Source organism: Diadema setosum, chromosome 16 (assembly GCF_964275005.1).
Source record: "Diadema setosum chromosome 16, eeDiaSeto1, whole genome shotgun sequence".
NCBI lineage: Eukaryota > Metazoa > Echinodermata > Echinoidea > Diadematoida > Diadematidae > Diadema > Diadema setosum.
Genome location: NC_092700.1, coordinates 35,675,333 through 35,698,013, shown reverse-complemented (window position 1 = coordinate 35,698,013; position 22,681 = coordinate 35,675,333). Strand labels below are relative to the sequence as shown.

General features: G+C 39.1%; 1 protein-coding gene and 1 long non-coding RNA gene across 2 annotated transcripts; one reads left to right on the top strand and one right to left on the bottom strand.

Annotated features, from left to right (window-relative positions):
- The first annotated feature begins 5,374 nt into the window (after positions 1-5,374).
- Positions 5,375-22,151, top strand: LOC140239463 (solute carrier family 35 member F4-like). The gene is made up of 8 exons (XM_072319300.1): positions 5,375-5,485; positions 5,516-5,537; positions 8,851-9,154; positions 11,579-11,804; positions 16,568-16,693; positions 18,475-18,664; positions 20,940-21,029; positions 21,590-22,151. Exons 1-8 carry the CDS (start codon positions 5,420-5,422, stop codon positions 21,850-21,852), a joined length of 1,287 nt encoding a protein of 428 aa, XP_072175401.1. The 5' UTR covers positions 5,375-5,419; the 3' UTR covers positions 21,853-22,151.
- Positions 12,836-14,798, bottom strand: LOC140239466 (uncharacterized). The gene is made up of 3 exons (XR_011901988.1): positions 14,406-14,798; positions 13,632-13,688; positions 12,836-13,336 (listed from the first exon to the last, which is right to left on the bottom strand). It is a non-coding gene; the product is annotated as an uncharacterized lncRNA (long non-coding RNA).
- Positions 22,152-22,681: the final 530 nt, after the last annotated feature.

The following is a 22,681-nucleotide window of genomic DNA, read 5'->3' as shown; positions in this document are numbered from 1 at the left end:
GGTGTCAGCGCCACAATCAGCCAAAGGTAATAATATTCCACTGCGGCTCAAAGTGCAGCGATGTACATGAAGTAGCGTGATATTGTATGCAGATTTTACATCAACCATGGCGTATATACTGGACGGGCAATCTCGGAACTAATTCACGCTGGAGCGGAAGTTGAACTGAACCTATCAAAAGTCGATGATGACATTGTTGAACGTTCTTCCCATTGTTTGCCTCCACATGGACACTGCACGGACTAGGTGTGTATAGGTGCTTGAGGACCATTTCTTTCATTGTAAGTGACTCAAGATCACCTCTGTAAATTTGCAAGTTATTGCTAACTCGTCTTCTTTAAAGTAATTTCAAGGGTTTGGGACATTTAGAACTCCCCAACATTGTTGAGTCTGCATTCATTTCATGGTGCAAGTGTGGATTCATCAGTTTTATCGATATGAAATAGGCCTATTTCGTAGATAGACCCATTCGTTTTCAGCTCACATCAAACTGTGATTCCCGTGTAAGCCTATATACTCATTGTACTAGGTGTTACAAAAAACATTTCGCAATTTTGATTCTTAATAGTTCAAAAACTATATATCAGATAAAACTGTCATTGATATGAGTAATAGCTGAATAGTGTACAATTTAGTTGGAGGTGATTTGAATATGAAAGCCTATACTATTTTCATGAAATCAATGATTTATTTCAATGTTAGGTTCCAGATTTTGAGCAAATTTTAACCCTCTGTACAAAACTTGAACTTTACACAGGAACCTATGATGTCGTATGTGAGTGTGTGCTGACAATGACCCTGAACAATGGACATGGCTACCACCTGTTCAGAGCTCTGCTGCAAGGCACATGAGTACTTTTCATGTGAATTGCCCTGAGCACTGCTAGTCTGAATTCATGACACAGGGTGAAATGCATGCACATGAAAAAAGTGAGCACATGTTTCCATGTGCTTGCATCCACCGCATTTCAGAATGAATAAATACTAGCTGTGATAGTGGAATTCATCTTGAATATGTAATTGGCATTCCAATCCTGGCCATTGTCCAGGACCATTGTCTGGGCATCAACAACACACTCCTATACACACCAATAACCCCCTGTGCAAAGTTGAAGTTTTGTACAGAGGGTTGAAAATAGAGCAAAATCTGAAACCTAACTGAAAAATCAATGTTGAATTAAAAAAAAAAAAACTGAATCATGCTTTCATTTTCAATTTACCTCCAACAAAATTGTGCACTATTCAGCTATTGCTCATATCAATGTTAGTGTTTTCTGATATATAGTTTTTGAACTGTAAAGGATCAAAAGTGGGAATATGCTTTTTTTTTTTTAACACGCTCGTAACGTAGGCCTACATTTTTTCCAATGAAAATAACTCTCACTTCACTTCAATTATTGTGTCGATATGCTTACAAGGGCAGGCATGCACTAATATATCCAGCCAGTCAGTTTCAATTTATTCATTATCATCCGACAACATGAAGTAATATCTTCCACTGCTGAGAGTGCGTTATCCTTGCTACTTTCTATGAACTTTAACCCGCAACGCGGGTCAGTCTGTAAAGACGCGGTCACACTGATGGCAAAAGATCGAGAAGTTTAAGATTTCGATCTTTAGGTCTCGGAAGTTTTGCCAGTGTGATCGCAAACTTCCCGCAAAACTTCCCGAGAAACTTCTCGCGAAACTTCCAACTCAGATATAGGAGTATTTCCCCGTATATATAACATAAACCCTGCCAATCTTCTCGATCTCTTGCCAGTCTGACGGTGCAATACTAAAGAGGTGAATTGTAGCCAGTCTCCCTCCATATTTTTGCTTTGCCCCTCCCGTCAGGCTCCCCCGCCCCAAACAAAAGATATGAAATCTGAAAAATGTTCAAGAACTAGACCCTTGACGTGCCAATTTGAAGGGTTTTACACGGAGAGTTTTGTTTTGTTTTGTTTTGTTTGTTTGTTTGTTTGTGTGTGTGTGTGTGTGTGTGTGTGTGTGTGTGTGTGTTTTAGGGGGGGGGGGGAGGGGCGTAAGACCCATACCCAACCCAACCACGAAAATATTTACACCCCTTTTAACCACTCCCCTTCCCCACCCCCCCCCCCCCCCCCATTCCACCCCCAACACACGTACCGGACGCGTCCCCTGTATTGCGTTTCTATAGAAATTGGGAATTTTCAGACATATAAATTTGCGTTAATTATGCAAATTATAGGTGATTGTGTAAAGTAGAGAGTGGTGCAATGGCGAAACTTTGTTTTGGTCCAGTGAACATTAGTGTAGCAAACAGACACAGCGTTTCGTCAGCTGAAAGTACATTGACGTGTGCTCGTGTGCGCGTGCACAAGTTTGTTTTGTTTTGCCGCGCGGACTGTGCTGCTACGCTGCCGCTCGTTTCGCCACTCGTACGACATCGTATGGACATTGCGTGAGAAGCTCGAAAGAGATCAGCTGATGATTTTGCTAGTAAACGGCGTGCGCGCGGCTGCGCTCTATGATCTTTGGTATAAATAGCTCGACGACTTTGTGTCGTCATTCATTCATGCGCTGCTTTAACACAATCTTGATGAGCTGAGGGTAATGAGGCGCCGTTGCAGCTTGCAATTATTATCCCCTTAGCACGTGCTTCAAAAAGGCAGCTGAAGTAAAGTGATTTTGCTGTTCGTGCGAATGAGGTGAGAGAAAAGTTTATGATTATATGCATCATTCTGCGTTCAGAGGAGCGCATGAAAAATCCCTCGTGTTTTATTGCGCATTCACTTTTCGAAGCAGAAGACAGAGGAGGAGCCGAGCGTGTGAGCTGAGCTTATGAGCGGAGCGCATGCATTGTGGGAGCAGGCTCCTTGCAGCTTGGGCCATGGGGAGCTCCCGCTTCACATACCGGTACGGTACGGTACCAGTAGATTGTTGTGTGTGCGTGCGTGTGTATCGTGTGTAGAGCTCAGCGCGTATCGTCGCCGCTTGCAGCAGAGCACATCCGTCAGCTCCCTCCCACCGCCACCGACCGGCGCCTGGCGATGGCCATGGTATCGCATGCAATGGGGGCCTCGGAGTGGAGGCGTAGGCAAACAGCAGTGGTAGTACAGTAAACGTTCTGGGGGGCATTTCATGAGGGAACTTGTCGGATAAAATGTCCGACAAGTCAATTATATCCGACAAGTTCAGAGAAATCAGCCAATCAGACTAAAGAATTTCCTCAAAACTTGTCGGATATAATTGATTTGTCAGATATTTTATCCGACAAGTTCCTTCATGAAATGCCCCCCAAACTCGGGTCGGCTCGGAACGCCACCCGCCTCCGCTCCGGTTGGTTGGTTGGGTGGTAGCTATCGGCCGGCTAGGCGTAGGTTGTGGCGTGGTACCGACACTTTTCATTTGTTGCTGCTCCATATTTGCAGTCATTTTACCTTCCAAGAATAAATTGTGGCCTTAATTGTCATGGATGTTATTTATTGCTAATAGTGCCATTATTGGGCGCGGCGGGGTGGAGGGGTAGGGGGAAAGGTCGGTGGAGCCTGTTGGGGACGAAGGGGGTGGGGCTTGGCCAGGGCCCCACTTTTGTTTTTGTTTTGTTTTGTTTTGTTTTGTTTTGTTTTGTTTTTTTTGCATGATAGTGATACATAGCCTACATGTAATTGTACGTTAGGGTCTAACCACTTGCTGTCATTCCCACTTTTTTCTTTCTTTCTTTTTTTTTTTTTTTTTTTTTTTACACACTTTGGAAGTGGCATCAGAACTTTTTTTGCTTCCCGAAAGTGGTAGCAGAAAATTGCGCTTTTTTTTTTTTTTTTTTTGAATTAATTAATTAATTTTTTTATAGCTACACATGTATGGAAACTTGGAAGTGCGGAGTGGGCACCAGACAATTGCGCTGAAGGCTTTTTTCTTTTTGCTTGTCAGCTGATAAAACCCGGACAGAAGTAGGCCTAGCACCAGAAAATTATAGAACTGCCCCCACTATTTTTTTTTTTTTGCATGATACATACTGTAGGAGGGTCTAATCATTTGCCCCCCCCCCCCCTCCCACTTTTTTTACTCCACATGTGGTACCAGAAAAAGTTTTTGCTTGAAGTGGAACAGAGAATTGCAATCAGTCATTTTGTTTTTGTTTTTGTTTTTGTTTTTTTTTTGTTTGTTTATTTGTTTTTTTACTTATCAGCCAATGAAACCCAGAAGAGGCACAAGTAGGCCCTTTTGTGTATAAACTGCTTGTCAGCTGTGAAAACCCAGTTGCAGAAGTGCAAAGTGGGTACCTGGTACAAGATATTTGCCCTGAGAGCCCCTTTTTTTGCTTGTCATCTGATGACCCCCCCCCCCCCCCCCCCCACCCCAAGTGGTACCAGAAATATAAACTGTCCCTCCCATCTGATGACCCCCCCCCCCCCCCCCACTCCAAGTGGCACCAGAAATATAAACTCTCCCACCCACTTTTAAAACCATGGAGCCGGCCTTGTGGTGTACTGGCACTGAGCCACTGTTATCAAGTCATGGTGATAAGAGTGTGTGTGTGAGTTAACCACTAAACCAGCTACACTTTAATAGGCCTAGGCCTACTCTATTGAAATCATTTTTTTTTTCATGTTAACATATTTAACAACAGCACTCATGCTTTCCATTGATTTGTTGTGCAAGTTTAGATGAGATAGTCTAGAAAATTTAACCACAGACTTTGGGCTGGTGACTGTGCATGGCTCTCTTGATTGGGTGTTGTATGAATCTTTTGACATACATTTTGTTTGTTGTTTTGTGATTTACCTTCGGGCAGTGGTACGTACAAGACACAACATCTCTACAAATAGCATGTATAAAGCAGGGCTGCACACTGACCCATTTTTTGTACTGGTCTGACCTGTCTATCGGACCAGTACATACCCAGTTTCTCCATGTTTTACTGGTCCATTCCTGAAAACGTAACTGGTCAGACAGTGATTTCTACTTGTAAATGTCAGGGACTGTCGGACCAACATTATCATCAACATTACTATCAATCAGTCAAAGTCCCGTTTGTGACTATCGTAAAAGAATTGTCTTGAAACCTAAAACCATGTTGTTGACAATATTTTGCTCTTCACCCTTTGCTCTTCACAGCATCATTTATGATCCAGGAGTGACGCTTTGATTTTCCAAAGTTTCCCAACTGCAGGAGAAAAGGCGGCAACCTTGTACATCTTTGAAAGTAAACAAACAAAAACAGACAAAACAAAACAAGACCAAACCTAACATGGATCCAGTAGATTCAAACACCGATGTGGACAGCAGTGCTGTACCAGAGGAGACGAGAGCAGCAGATTTGGGAGAAGGAGGTGACGTAAGAGGAGAGGAGACTCCTCCAGGAGGCGGGGACTCCATCTCCAAGGAAACAGAGGAGGAGAAGGGGAAAGAGGAGATCAAATTTGAGGTTGGGGCAGAAGAGGAGGAGGAGCCGATGCTTAATGGGGATGCTGAAGCAACCGCTGGTGTTGCTGCGGCAACGACCCCCACCACGGACACCGGTAGAGAGGGAGAGGAGGACAGGGTAACCACTGTACCCACTGATGCCAGGGGTAAGCTTGACAAGATCTATAATATCCCTACCACTTGTACCAATCACTATGAAAATGCACACTTACAAATGTAGTAATCAGCAGAGCTCTGCAGCCAGGATCTGCTAAAGAAATGTCATTTTAGTGGAGTGGGTGGGGAGATATGGTTTTATTTTGGTTTAATGCAAACATTGTTGATCATCGATGATTTGATCTTTAACATTTAAATATTTTAAAATGCACATCAGTAATTTTTTTTTTCCTGATCTGCATCATACTTTTAGTTTAAAATAGCAAGATAAGATGATAGTTTGTCACAATTTTTGCATTCGTCCTTGTGTGATTTATGGGAAATTCTTTTCTTTTTAACCAACTCTTTGACAAAAGTTTAAAATGTCATACATTGTAGTCGTAAGTGTGGGCAATGCAAATTGACACATAGAATTACCCAACATCCATGAAAATACCCTTTTCCAGTGAATACACCTGCACACTGTGTAAATGTTTTTGAAGCTGCGTGCTACAGGTCAAAGTCTACACCATCAAAATTAGTTTAGAATTTCCCTTGTCTCCAATGGTGAATGATCTCTCTTTAGAAATTATGTTAAAGGGATGGTACAGTTTTGGTGGAGATGAGAATTTGGCTGTTAACTTTTGCGAGATACCAAGAAAACACTTATGATATAGTACAGAACATACCATTTTAAGAGGAATTCAAAGTTTATTTGACGAAAATCGGGTTTGGAATGACTGAAACATCCAAAAACAAAGTAAAACAAAGCGATCATAATAAAGTGTGGGTCCCACACTTTTTTAGAATCGCTGTTTTTTGATATCTCAGCCATTTCAAAACCAATTTTCATCAAATAAACGTTGAATTCCTCATAGAACTACATGCTCTTTCACATTTTATAAGAGGTTTCTCATTATCTCACCAAAAATGGTAGAAACCTGAAATTAGGTCTCAACCAAAACTGTACGATCCCTTTAAGTTTACAATTTTGGGAACTATCCCACAAATGTAGGTAGTCAAATTACAAAATCAATGACATTTGGATTCCACCAGCCAAACATGAGAAACAATGCCATGAGTCTTCATCAGGAAATAAATACATTGTACTGAGTCATACAATAACAAAGGGGGACAATATTAAAGTTTATCACATGGCATAAAGCAAATATTGGAGTAGTTTGAGTCAATAGTTTCTCTCGTTATCACTAAAAATATGGATAACCCTTAAAGCAGGGCTCGACACTAACGATGGGACGGTGGCCCGGGGCCACCAAAAACGCACGTCGGGCCACCAAAATTTCAGAAACGAAGAATTTGGTGGCCTGATCGGGCCACCAAAAAAGGTCGGATGTTTGCCTTTGGGCCACCAAAAATAAAAGTTAGTGTGGAGCCCTGCTTAAAGACATTCAACCGGTGAGGCATATTTCAAAGATTTGAAATTGCGCATTTTTTTTCTTAGTCATGTGACATGATATATATTCTCAAATGATTTTAGGTTGAGTGCAAAAAGAAATGTCCTCTCTTAACCCGTTGAGGACGGTTTGATTTTGCTACAACACGCATTTTCCATAGACACCTGCCCGAGTATACTCGGGACTCGTCCTCAACGGGTTAAAAAAAAGAAAGAAGCAAAACCCAAACAATAAAAGCAAAAACCAGAGCCCCAAATAGCATTATGGCAAATATGTCTGTCTTCATGAAAGTCATTTAGTATACATGTAGGAATTTACATGTTTTAAAAAAATATGAAAAAAATAAAAAATTAAAACATATGAAAAATTTTACATATTTTCAAGATTGTTTTTTTTTTAAAGGATATACAACATGAATTGTCCAGATGCTAAGCTTTAAATTGATATTGATAATGATAATTTGCCCCACTCTCTGTGAGGAAAATATTATAAAAGAAAAAGATTTGAAATCAGACTATAAAAAGTTCAATTGCCAAAAGTGGTTTCTACGTGTTCTTTACTTTTATGATCTATCTGTCTCTATATCCGTGGGTAGCATGATGACGCACCACATCTTAAAATCAATCACTGCTGATATATTCACCGCTTAAAAATTTAATTGTTCGCAGTCACAGTTTATATGGCACTATTTTCCAACATGTGATATAAATCTGTCAACCAAGAGTGGACTTTGTAGTGGCAGTGAAACACATGTTTGATAGCATATTGTGTCTGCACTTTATGTCAATACTGACAATACAATGGTACAAGATATCGTGGTGGTGTCAATGCCTTATTAATGATAGCTAGCAGGTGTCGATCACCCTAGAAAAAGAATGTAGTCACGGCTCACGCCATCATACAAATATAGCTTTACATCTTTGTATTTCTATTTCGAAGCGTGTACATAATATGTATTTGTCTAAAATTTCCCACAATTAGTGATGCACTGTGCTTCAACTCCCCCTTCCTTAAAGAAGAAAAAGAAATAGCAGCAGTTCTGAAAAAGGCTACTTGTGTCTACAGGTGAAATTGAGTTCATGGAGGTCAAGATTTTCACATCAATTCTTGTTTTTCCAAGTGCTTTTTTTTTACACTGCTTTTGCAATAAATTTTCCTAAGTTGCCTTGACTATACAAGTTTTTGCCATATGCTGTGCTAATGACAGAAATGGTTTATCCATGTTGTAAATCACATGCTGCCTGTATATTGGTTCACTGCACAGCACCCTTTGTTTAAGACCCTGGTGGGACTAAGCAGTGTGTGTCAATGCCAGTGGCCACCTTGGTCAAAGCAGGGCAGAAGTTGCGGCATGTGCAATAATCTCCAGAGAGTCATCGGAGGGGCTTCATCCATAATCGATTTTGAAAAAAACAACCCAACCAAACAAAACTGAAGAAGAGGTAGAGAAGAAGAAAAAGATGGATGTTGAGGATTACAATAAAGATTATGATCAGAATGTGGATCATGATTATGTTGAGGAAAGTAGTTGAGGTGACAAAATATCCAAAGCTGATCAAAAAGATCATTAGATACATGATACTAATTCATCAAATTTGCAGAGCAACAACTTTAACCAAAAAAAGAAGAAGAAAAAAACACACACACATTCTTCTGTTAATTGTTACTAAATCTATTTTTGTCTTTTTCTTGTGGGGTGGGGGGGGGGGGGGGAAGGAAGGAATTTAAATCCAAGCTCCATTGTCATTTCTAGTTGTATGTGGCATAAAAACAAGGACTTTACAAATTTGTTACGAATTTCAAGTCCCTATACTCTAGTAGCAAAACAACAACAACAACAACAACTGCAAAGTGCATACATACTTTTTTGCAGTAATTCTGCTCAAATCACCTAATTCTCATTCCCCAGGTTACAGTCAGCTGCCGACGTCAGCTGGAGATCTTCCCAATGACAAGCCGTCCTCAGAATCCTGCCTCTCGGCGGTCAATGCTAGGAAGGTCCTCATTGGACTGACCATCGGTCTCAGCGTGGCCATCTCGTGGGTCGCAGCGACCCAGTTCATGAAGAGCATGTACTCGCCCACGTTTGTCGCCCCATTCTTCGTTATCTGGTTCTCGACAAACTGGATGATCATCTGTTACCCAATCTACATTGTTGGCGCTATGGTGCTTTTCAAGGAAAGACGCACCGCTGGACTTAAGGCCCTGTTAAAGTAAGAAGTAGTGCGGAGCCGAAGGAACCCACTTTTTTGCACCCGTAATAGGAATACATAGGGTGTTACCACTTTGGCCCCCACCCCACTTTTTTTTTTACCCCGGGAATGAAACCTTTGAGTGCAGTAAGGCCTTTGTTTTTGGGCTGAAGACCTTTTTTTTTTTTACCTGGGAAGTGGCACCAAAAGTTGCATTGGAAGGCCTTCTTTTTTTTTTTTTTTTTTTTTTTTTTGCTTGTTAGCTCATGAAACCCAGAAGTAGACCCCCCCCCCCACACACACACACACACTTTTGAAAACGTGGCGCCAGCCATGTAGTAGAGTTCTAAGTCTTTTCATTGTGTGTTTTAGAGGTTGTTGGAGTTACTGTTCTTGTAGGAATGAATGATGCAGACCCCAAATTGTGGAGGAATCATTCTTATACTTGCACTGTTCTATTGAGAACTGTTGAGAAAGATTACTTTTGATCTCTCCATCTGGACATTGTATCTTGTTTTTTCTCGCCGTCTTTCTTTTTCTATTTGTCTTTCACCTCATGTCAGTTCTGCTGTGATCATTTACAGTAGTAGCCGCCTGCTTTGTGTAGTCACTGCAGGATCCCCAAAAGAGAAATTAGATGGATACGATGCATTGAGGACCATCTGTAGAGTAGCCACCTGTTTAGATGTCAAAACTTTGCTGACTGAGCTAGAAAATAGTGTTAAAATGGAAGGAGAAGCTTTACAATATCTTTTTAAGTCATACTCTCACTAACAAGACATCTATGAACAATGTCAACACGGGAGTAAACTACTTGTAAGATTTTTTTTTTTTCGACATGACGCTGTTTAAACGAAAGAAAGATATTATTCAGAGAGATGCTGCTTTCCGGGCAGCGACACTACCACCAGGTCTGTCCCTGGTTACCGGCAGTGACACGATGAACATGGAACAAATACCCAGTTTTTTTCAACATGTTTGTTAATTTACCGATCAGAAGTTGCGATCTCAACAAATTCAATTTGTAGAGGGAGACAAATTGAAGAAACTCATACATGACTCTGTTTATGAAAATTAGAAGATAATTATATGGTGAGTCCAGTCTCTGAACCCATTAAAGGTGAGACCTGCACAAACTCGGGCAATTGTCTGTGTGAGAAATGAGTGCTGTAACAAAATCAGCCCGTCCTCAACAGGTTAACAGTATTTTACTTCTTTAATTCTTAAAGTCCCCGAACACACAGCTAACAAATGGCCAAGCTTTTTCATCAGCATTCAGTAATCGTGCCAAATCTAACCTAGAGTTGCAAAGTTAATCCGTTGAGGACGAGTCCCGATCGTATACTCGGGCAGGTGTCTGTGGGAAGTGCGTACTGTAGCAAAATCAGTCCATCCTCAACTGGTTAATAGCCAGCTCACTCAGGTGCAGCAACATGCTTCAGTCCCACAGGAAGGCCATGAGAACACAAAAGGGATTAGGGGCATTAGGCATTTTCTGTTCATTGACAGAGGGTTACCAATTTAGAGTCCTGAGCAGTCCATGTGGGGTTGACCTCTGACAGGCCAAGGGTCCTTTGACAATCCCTCACATCCACAGGATTTTTACTGTTTTTGTTTATTCTCCACTATACAGTAAGACTCCTTGGTGCTACCCATATTTTACAATGATTTATTGTGTGCATATCTCTTTATATTGCATTTAAAGAGATATGATATAAAATTGAATTGAATTGAACTGAAAAAATTTGCAGATTGGCAGACAAATCTTTTGTCCAGTTTACATGCAGTATATGAACAAAACACTAAGTTTTAATAAGCATCTAACAATGATTTTCAACATGGTTGTCTTTTCATACAGTTGGTTGTTTTTGTTTTAGAGAATATTTGACACATGATAGGATGTACATGTATCTCCATGCAGCTTACAAAAACTGAAACATTGTTGATTCCTTTAAGTTGTTCCCATGTTTGTTTGTTTATTTGTGTGTTTTATAAAGATAGCTATTAAAGGGTGTGTACAGTTCTGGTCGAGGTGAGGATTTAGCATTTAACGTTTTGCGAGATATTCAGAACCACTCTATGAGATGTCAAAGAGCATGCAGTTCTAAGGGGTATCAAAAGTTTATTCGATGAAAATCGGTTTTGAAATGGCCGAGATATCCAAAAACAAGGTGAAACAAAGAGATCCTAATAAAGTTGTGGCATGTCGCCTTTTATTATTAGCATTTGAAAACCAATTTTCATCAAATAAACATTGAATCCTTCTTGAAATTACATGCTCTTTCATTTTTCATAAGAGGCTTTTCATTATCTCACTTAGGAATGTTCAAAACATGAATCCCCACCTCAACCAGTTCTGTACAGTCCCTTAATGTGGGTGATTGAATTATATACAGTCCATTGCATAAAATAGTTTGTATTCTCATTTTGTGTATGAATGTGCAGAGAAGATTTACAGATCTACGGCACTGAAGGCATGCTCTGGTGGCACTGCCTGCGCCTTACAGGGCCATTCTGCGCCCTCTGGATGGTGACCAATTACATGTACGCCGCTGCCCTGAAGCTGAAGGCACCGACAGACGTAACGGCGCTCTTTGTCACCAACACTGCCTTCATCTACGCCTTCTCCTGGATATGGCTTGAGGAGTTGCTCATTCTCCTACCTGCCAGGGTGAGCAAGAGTTCTCTTCTTTTTTTCTTTTTTTTTGGGTTTCATTGAAAGGCTCTTGATTGTACCTTATGACCCCCTAAAAAAATTACAACAGGACCCTCCACAATGGTAACTTTAGAAATAGTGAATCAATCCAAATGAAATTTCAGGGTATGAAACTATGACTTATTACCCATATCTTACTGAAAACCCCATCCGATTTGCTTCAGTGGTCAAAGAGAAGTGAGATTTGTAGAGCATGTCAGGAATCCTTTCCCTCCAAATTCTGTCCATTGTGTTCACACACATGAGTGCTAAATTTGGAAGAATCCAACCCATGACATGCTTTACAAAGATCCACATTTTTCTGTGACAATTTAAACAAATTGAATGGGGTTTTCTGCAAAATATATCTCAGAAGTTACATTTTAAGACCCTGAGGTAGCATTTAGACAGTCTAATCATATTGCAGATTTTCAATGCAAAAATCTTATTGTAATGTGAGTAAATATTATGTGATGATGTTCACTGATGACGAATAAAAACCGTTTGTAGCTTACATTGTGTGTGCTATGAGCTAGTTAGCTTGTGTTGGTTGTCAGCTTATCAACCTGGTCAAGAAAAATAATGTTGGACTGGTTTAATATGGCAGCTGATATCTAGTATGCCATCACAACAAACTGCTCTGGTTTTACACTGTGCTTTGTGATGACAATTGAGTGGCTGCCTCATATTCAGAACAACTGTGGAATTAGATTTTTTCCAAATTGGTAAACGCATTTCTTTATTCATTTACATACTTTTTTTTTTAAAATCCAGTAATCAATGTTTTACGTTACTTTATCAGTCTTCATATTTTCTATTCTCGATGACTTTGATGAAGAGCAAACTTTCTTTTTTACATAGTGACAAGCGCGTACATGTGTGTGTACACAATATATGCAAACAAAGTGCTACAAGATGTACATTGTAGCAGAAGTGAATCAATGAATGGAAGTAGCACTAATTTGGGGAATTCTTAATTACTTTTCAATGGTACTGTCGTAGTCCGGCTTTCACGTGGGACGGTAAAACCACTACACTTTCACTCTAATGTAGGATATAACTGAAATAGCTGAATTTATTTACAATTTGATAACAAACTCTGGATCAAAACTTGTAATACAAAGACCTAAGACTGTATTGACGACTGTCAAACATATGAACTGGTAAACGCTGTGGTAAAGTCTGTTTCGAAGACTGCAATGGACCGCTTGAACACTATGGTAAACACGTTGACCTCTAAAAGAGACCACGTCCACTAAAGGAGATGATCCTCTAAAAGAGATGTTCCTTTACACAAGAGACGACCTGAAGACGACGTTCATTTAAAGACTACGTCCTTTAAAAGTTGACATCCAAAGTTCTCGTCCACTAAAAGACGAATATAAGACAACGATTACTAGAAGAGACCACGTCCACTAAAGGAGATGATCATCTAAAAGAGACCTTGTTCACTCGTAAAAGAGATGACCTCTAAACAAGAGAAGAGACCTTGTCCTTACAATAGACCCCTGTAAGATTTAAAGAAATCAGAAACAGGGCAAAGAAACAGCATGACAATATGCTAAGAGTATTGATTTCTTTGTTCATACAGTGTACAATTTCAATAAAACCGATGGAACTTATTCTTTCTTCTCTGTGAGATATTCAATGCATCAACACTGTACAAAATTTCACAATAACATGCTTTAACATTCTGTTATATTCATTTTGTGAAACACAAAAGCATAAACTGTATTCTGTCAAAAAAATACATTATAATTTCCATATAATAGAAATATGAACCATCGAGCCATCCTGACTCACCCAACTGTCTCCTCATCGCTCTGGTTTTCCAACCAGCTGAGTAACCAAGTCCTTCATCTACAAAAAGATAACAATTTACATTTAAGCCTATATGTAAAATCTATACAATTTTACAAAACACATATTTCTCGTGTTTACATTTTTTACATTAATTTCTCATCTAAATCTATACAGAATATATTGAGAAATTATTCACATATCACACATTCTTTGACAAGCGTATATCTAGCAATGTGCAAGTTGTATGACCATTATGCATAATTTGTAGTGCTTTTCTATCCTAACATACTCTGTAGCAACAATGCACTATGATACTAATATAAACATTGCAATAGGTCTTTCCCCTTTTTGTCAACATAAACATTGCCACAAATTCTTTCCCACACTGTCATTGCACTTTTCATTCATAACTTCACATACTCTCTGTGATTATGAATATAGTGTATAGTGTATTGCAAACTTCATACACACATGCTGCAAGAATGCCTAGCTCTAAAAATGATACATTTCAAATTGATACATTTATGCCAATGCACTCTGACTGCTGTGCAGTGAACGACATTCCTGTGTGTGCGTGTGTATGCACTATGCACATTTTACGCTTACACACACAACGGAGCTGAACCTACTGTAAACAACAAAAACAAATTGCTACATGCCTAGGTACCTTTCTCTGGGTATGTGGCTACTACACACAGGATGTGTCTGTGCTTAATTTCTTATACAAGTCACACATGTAGTGGAAGTAATAAAAGAAATATTTACAAAACTTACTCAGCTCTCCTGAGCTCCTGGGAGGTTCCACCTCTCAGTACTTGGCTACTACTGAAGCTCTCCCAGTGTTCCATATTACTCCACAGAGTGAACAGTTCATCTTGTACAATTAAACTTCTTTGCATTGTACTCTAAAACTCCACTGTTTCATATAAACTCTGTAATATAAATTAACTATTTTATACAGATGAATCATTGTTTACAAAACAATAATTATACAAACCTATGAACATACAACAAAAGAACTTAGTTTTTGTGATGTATGAACATTTATGTGCACACTTGAATGACTACCCTGGGAGTCATGCATATTCATGAGGATGATGAATATTCATGCATTTCATATTATCACACAAATTCAGTAGTCAACTGATATAGGTGTAGAAATGAAGAGCACACTATGCTTCCACTAACATGAATACAACTCACAATTATATCTTCCCCAGGATATAACCATCATTTTCTCCTTAATGAGAGATAAAACAAATTTGTCATTCTGTTACTTGTGCTCCTGGATGGCAAAATCAATCAACCATTCATTAAACTGTCTTGGTAAGATTTGTGAAAATCATTCACATTACCACAGTACAATGCGTGCATTTCATTAAGTATATGTGTATTTTTACAATACTGCAGATATTTAAGGTGATTACGTTTGATTAGCCCTATTTCAAAAATTAAACATAATTAAGACTTAAAACTTTCAGGATATGTAGCCCACATATATGAGAGACAGTGGAGGTAAAATCATATGAAACCTTACATTTTTCATGTATATTTTAAACAATATGCCTTAAAAATTGCCCATTTTAGGACACCAAATTTGTGACATGATTAGTACTCCTAAGATCAAATGCATCATACTCAACTAAATTTCTATGAGTGTTTTTGACTGATTTTATTCCAGAACATGCCTATTTGGAATGACATGTAAAAAAAAAATCCTGTTTCATTCCTAAAATGCCATTATAAACAGTGCGTAACGCGTGTTACGCTTGGTGTCCACGCGACAACTGTTACGCAGAGATCCTAGAAAAGGTTGATCGGAATTCTGAAAATCAATCCATTTTTACTTTTTTAATGAGCTCAATGGGGGATGAAAAATATGTAACTTTTGTTCCAAAATATTTACATTTTTATGTCAAAATTAACAATGGTAAATCAGCAATTTTTTTGGTGTCCAATGTAACCACCGTTACACATGAAGATTTGATCTTTTATTTTGTACATTTCCAATACTATTTACTGGCCTTTCTGATTTTTCTGAGCTCCTTTCCAGGATAGGTATCCAAAAGAAAAGAATATAAATTATATAAAATATTTGGGAAGAAACTATTTGCCTCTTTCTTTTTGGTGTCCAACCGCGACGCGCGTTGCGACACGCGTTATGCATATTTGGAAAATGCCTAAAATATGTACAAACAGTAAAATTCTGCACTGTTATCACAATACATTAGTTACATTATTAACAAATCAAGTTTATAAATATTTTGTGATCAACAATATGTGTTTGAAATTATTTTCAATATTCTATGTAACAGTTTTTTTTTCTATAGGGAATCCACTGAAAATGCTTGGTGTCCTATGTAACGGTTGTTACATAGGACACCAAGCATTTTCAGTGGATTTCCCTATAGGAATTTACACAAAATAAAATTTTTCTGATCTAAATTTTTACAGAGCTTTTTTGTGCACTGTCTCTCTGCACAAATTTTTCTGATCTAAATTTTTACAGAGCTTTTTTGTGCACTGTCTCTCTGTACAATCCTGAATATCAATAAGTCATTATTCATTAAAATGAAACTTATTTTGAGGTCATTCTAGTGGAATTTAATTTGTAGTACAATGTGACACTTTTGGTTGCAGTATTGTAAAAATACACATTTGGGTATACATTATGATATTTTGATAACAGTGTGGTTGGTTGTTGTGATCCAGTGTTGAAATTGTGAGCAACATTCATGGAAAAGTCATGACAGATAAATCCAAAAGCCATACCTGTTGCAATGAAATTTGATTAAAGGGAGGACGTTCTTTTTGTCTGGCAAGTTCTGATTCATGGATTATAGTGCTCGCAGTATATGTCTTTGTTTCGCAGTATGTTGAGATGGGAATAAGTACATTGTGAAAATGTTTTGTAAAAATGCCATTCCTCCCTGCAGCTCTTCTCTGTAGGCCTATCAATACTTGGCACTGTCCTTATGATGTGGTCTGATGGCTTCAAGGGAGGTAATGTTGTAGGTGTCTTCCTAGCCCTGGGCTCGGCCATCGGAGCTGCTCTGTATAAGGTTGGTGTTTCAGTTATGATATTTTCATACCACTGTCCTCTAACTCTTTATATGCCATGGTGGAAACCCCCTGTGTGCCACGTTATTCTGAGACACGAAGATAGTCATGCTTAGAGAAAGAATTATGTTTTTCCAATCTGTATAACTTCTATAAATTTCTGTTAAGCTGGACATAATAGTGAGCAAAGTTAAAGAGGAATGCCAAACTTTGCTTCCATATACAATGTACAACAATTCTATTTTCAATTTTTCTTTTGAATTACCAGTTGCTACATTACTGTAAAGGAATGACTTTTGCACGTAAAAGAGTGACAGAAACATAAAGTGTACATGCAAAATCTAGTTGGGAACACCGCTTGATAGTCATTCACCACATAGAATGCAAGCCGTATGTGAGAGGAACAAAAGCGCGAGAAACGCTTTGATTATACCGCGGGATTAGCGATTTATCGATCGGTTTTGGCGGCTTTGTTTGTTGAGCAGAATATGCGAAGTTGGCACGCCGTCGACTGAGTCGGACATGCGAACGTGGCACATAAAGAGCCAATGATGCCATGGGAAATGATAAATTTCTAGGATATTGTTCTGATTGTCATGTCTCCTTCCTCATACCCTGGTCTCCTTAAAGAGGAAATCCAGAATAAGTGTAAGTTTGTCTGATAAGAAAGAGTAAAATAGTACAAGTTCAATGGTACAATTTTGATCGAAATCAGGTGAAAAATAAGGAAGTTATGACATTTCAAATTTTTGCTAATTTTTCAGAAAACAGTTCTTGAACAGTCAATGTGAATATGCAAATGGCAAAGTGAGCATGTCATTCCCTCACAACTTGCCATGTGGTTTATACATAAGATGTTGAAATTTCCAGTTTTTCATTCTAAAATGCAATAATGCCTGAGGCTCAAATCCTGGTATATCTAACTGATCACTTTTCTGAAGTTGTTCAGCCAGGGATGATAACATGTACACTGTATCAGACTTCAGTGACAAAACCATGGAATTTTTCGTCATTTTTTTGTTAACTCACTCATTTGTATATTACTATCCACTGTATAAGAACTGTTTTGCAGAAATTAGCAAAACTTCAAAATGTCATAACTTCCTTATTTTTCATCCGATTTCAGTCAAATTTTCATCGTAGAAGTCGTAAGATTTTACTCTTGTTTTTATCAGACTAACTTATATTTGGACTAGATTTTCCCTTTAATACATAAGTAAAACCTGATTAGACAAGAGAATTGCCATTGTCTTGAGGTCCTCATTATAAGAAGGTTCCCCTTTACGCATTTTGCCAACCCAGGGATGTGAAATCTCAAAGGGCTGTGTATGTCGAGTGGCATTTTAGGGTTATCAAACTCTGCACAGCAGATGTACATTTGTAATTGTGATATCTCCTGACAATGTGCATGGTAAATACAAATGTATTTCATAAAACTGGTAGTTTGGAGAATTCAGAAGTGAAAAGCACCCCCCCCCCCCCAAAAAAAAAAAAGAAGCAATATTAAAAAAGAAAATCTAATAGAGATGAATTTGGGGGAAGAAGTGGTAATATTTTGTGTTTGTACAGCTGTGTTAGTAAATTCTTAATGGCACAAGGGCATACCAGGTAAACAGTTATTTGACAGATATATTTGATGAATGTACAGTACCAGAATGCAAGGACACAGTGCTGCAGTCAAAGACCTCAGCTCCATTTATTTTCTCTCTCCCACCCCTCCCCTTTTTGTATCTCTTTCTCTCCCATACACACACCCACACACTCTCTCTCTCTCCATCTTCAGGTTCTCTTCAAGCGTTTCCTAGGAGACGCCACCTACGGCCAGGTTTCCCTCTTCCTTTCCGTCCTCGGGGTGTTCAACATGGTCCTCCTCGCCCCCGTCATGTTGGCTCTGGTATTCACAGGAAAGGAGGTGGTGGAGTTACCCACCCTTCCCTGGGCCTTCCTCTGCGGCACCTCTGCTCTGGGAATAGGTGAGTTAAACATCCTTTTCCTTTTCTTTGACAGTCCTATATTTTGTCTGACTTCCATTTTGGGCTTAACCCTTTCCATGCCAGGGACTTTAGACAGTGTGTACAATGCTATGGGGTTTTCTGTTCCAGTCAGCACTTGAAGAGCACAAGGGTTAAAGGAGGCCTCTGGAGGATTTTCAGACTTTTACATTTGAACAACTATGAATTAGCTGTACTGAGTACAGAGTTTCAGAATTTATAGTGATTGGGGTGAAGAATAAGAACGTTTGAAAACAAATTGCAATGAACAAGGATGATGACATGGCAGCTCAAGGAACCAGAACAAAAGAAGAAGGCATGTATATATTTCACACAGGTGAACATGTTAAAGCAAGCGGTATTGTAATGGAATTACACTACTACATTTCTGAAGTATGTGAGGCTCCTATGTCATCAACACTGTTCAGTGTAATTTGTTGAAGATTTTTCAGGGTATTGGTTTCTCTGCTCAAGGACCACAATAAATTCCACAAATCTATATATGGAGCTGTGGATTTATCTACGACATGATGTGAAATTAAGGAAATCTTCTGAAATGCCCCTTATCTTGTTGAGGACGAGCCCTGAGTATACTCGGGCAAGTGTCTATGGGAAGTGCATGTTGTAACAAAATCAGCCCATCCTCGACGGGTTAAAGGCATAATTTACCATTTGCAGATGAAACAAAAACCCAGCATTAGTGCTTTAAAATAGTTCTAAAATGTGAGTTAGGGATAGAAACAACCACTGCAAAAATTTGAATCCGTATAATCGATGTTAAGTGTTGTTAAATACACCAAATGTGAACAATAGTTGTAATAAAAATGTTTCCAGACTAAACCGTCTACAGTTACGGTTTATTGAGAAAAACACTGATATCTCCTTATATTTTAGGATTAATGGCGAAAATTTTATATGGTATCCCTGTTTTGTGATACAACTGACCTACACATATGCATCAAATATGATATTTGGAACATTTTTGAAAACACTGCTCCCAAAGGTAAACTGGACCTTTAAAGAAGGCTACAGCCATTGTTTGCAAGGTGTTTCGGTCCCTGGAAGATCTCATCTGAGCTGGTGGGTGTGGTAACGATCAAGAGAGAGAGAAAGAGAGAAAAGTGAACAAATGGAAGGAATGCGATAAGGATGAAGGAAGAAAAAATAAATAACTTGCGGAGGTTATAGGAAAGATTTCCGAAATGGAAGGGAACTTCATGTCGGCCTACATTGTACCTTTGTGAACATTTCAGTATGATCAAAGGTTGGTAGACAGAAGGGAGGGAACATCATTGGTTAGTAGAAGAAATCTGCCTGGAGGAAATTGGGTAATAGCAAAAGGGTCAAAGGTCACTTGTTGGCCAATCATCAACAGAGAGTCTCTCTGGATTATGACTGGAAGTGTGAGGTGTTGAATAGTCTCTGTGAATTCTAAAAACAGCATCAACAAAGCGAGTCTGTGAAAAACATTGAATCTTTGAGAGTGGGAATAGTTGAAGGTTTAATGTTTGTTAAAAACTATCAGATAAGGGTATTGCCACCCAGTTCTTTTCTTATTCTAGTAGGTAATTGTTTTCACGGATATCATGGGCTGGTTGAGTTTTAAAAATGCAGAATGTAAACTTGAGAATTGTATTTTGTGAATGCAGGCTACACATGAGTTTGATCTGCTTGTAGTTGTATTGTGTAAGGAGAGGAATCAGAGTAAAGGCATTTCAATCTATGAAAGCACAAACAATGGTGTTAATCACCAGGAAATAACATTATCACCAACCAGGGCCTTTCTTTCCTAGTACTGATAGGAGGATATTTTTGTCTTTCTTCCCTAGGTTGGTCCAGTGTTATGCTGAAGCATGGCAAATTGAGAAAAGTGGATAGAACACAATAAGTTTGAATACTCTTGCATTGTTACATGTAAGGTCATGCACTTTGCCTTAGAAGTGCTGGTTGCATGTAGGGATGGCTGTGTTCTGTCAAAAGCCTGAATTCAAGCACTGGTAGTGTCAAAGTTCAGGCCCGTACACTTGTATTCTATATGTGCAAAGATGTGGCTTTCTTATGTCGTCGCTTTCACTGTATCTGGCATCCCTGTGTATCAATTCAATTCAATTCAGTTCAATTTCGGTTTTATCACAAATAAAAAGGAGCATGATAAATATTACGGCCGCAGACTAACTCAAGATATTCACGTACATGAAGTAAACTGAGAACATGACTTTGGTCTTTGCATGTGAACATGTTTCTCTTTTTTCTGCAGTTTTTAACTTCCTCGTCAACTTTGGTATTGCCATCACATATCCGCTGCTCATCTCTCTTGCAAACATCGTTGGAATCCCGATCAATGCTGGTAATTTGCCCCACGTTTAACCTCCTTGTTTTCTCATGATTTGGGGGGCATCTATATTTACATGAATTGATCTATCATGCCGTGAAATATTGGAGTGGTTTGTACATGTATTGTTTAAAGACCCTTTTTTGTTGTTGTGATCCATGGAGAATTTGATCGCTAAATATTATAGTAAGTTGCAGTGTGGTTCTTTTCACCTCATGAATTAGCTTTAATATTCTACAAGATACAGTTGAACAATTCCTTTACGAACTTGAATGCCTAGTATTTGGAATTTCGGTGTAAGCGTATCTGTGTGTTATATCTTCATGTGTGGATCTTTACACAGCCCTTTCAAATTATATGCCAAGTAGGACATGTTGAGATGGAAAAACATAAAGCAAGGATTGGTGAAAACATAAATTGAGTTTGGGATGGACTGATTGCTTTCAATCCCCAGCCATGAATGCTAGGGTTTTTTTGCAGATTCTGTCCTATGACTTCGTTTGGGAAATGCGGGCAAGGTTATTTAGTTCAGATGTCAATAGCGTGGATTCTCTTCTGTGATTATTTCCCTGTAGTCATCGACACCGCCTTCCGTGACATCGACCTCGGGGCGCTAAAGATCGTGGGTTCTCTGCTCATCATCGGCGGCTTCGTCATCATGCTCCTGCCCGAATCCTGGCAGATGAGGGTGGCATGCTGGACCGAGGGCTCAGAGCCATGTCGACGGCAGCGTCGCCCCGAGCGACTACCCAACATTCAGCTCAATGAGGATCAAGTGGAGAGGGGGGAAGCGACGGGGCAAGAAGCTTCTAATCAGGACATGATAGCGACTGCATGATGATTGGATGGTGAAGATCGTGTGCAAAAAATTAAAAAACAGAAAGGCAAAAACTGACCAAGCTTTTGATTATATCAGGTTTAGTGCCAGATGACATTTTTTCCTCTTCCATGGTTTGTATAAAGGCATGAAGTCCTGCCCCTCGGAATGTTTTTTCTGAAGATGGTTCTCAGGAGGCACAGATTGTCAAATCGAGACCGAGGAACTGATTTTAAGACGTGCATTGTGAAAATCACTGTAAGATCTCTGCAACAGTCAACCCTGTAGGCAATTTAACCCATTGAGGACGGACTGATTTTACTACATCACACATTTACGTAGATGTTTGCCCGAGTATACTCGGGACTCGTCCTCATCAGGTTAATACTTGTGTACATTGTCAATAGCATTTTGAGATTTTCGTCTGAAAAGGGCAAAGACCTTTTCTCACCTGAATTCCACCAGTGGGTGTGGCTAACCCCTCCTCCAACTACTGATCTCATAAGTATTCATTACACTCCACACTAGGTCATTGTTTTAACCCTAAAGGGGCCGGGCTTTTTTGGCTATGCTCAGGCCGGGGGGGGATGGATTCCGCCCCCCCCTGAGATCTCGGCCATCGGTGGCGCGATCGCGATGAAATTTTGCATGCGTGAGACCTGCGTCATAATCTACAAGATTGTGTCATAAGATTTTTTTAAACAATCAATTTCTAATTTTAATTAATTAATTATGCAAATTAAGCTCAAGATCATATTTTAGCCTAATTAAAAGCATTGAGAGTCTAATTTTTGGTCTGTAAATCTGTTGCAGCATATTCAACGACTGTATATCACAAAAACTTCCAAAA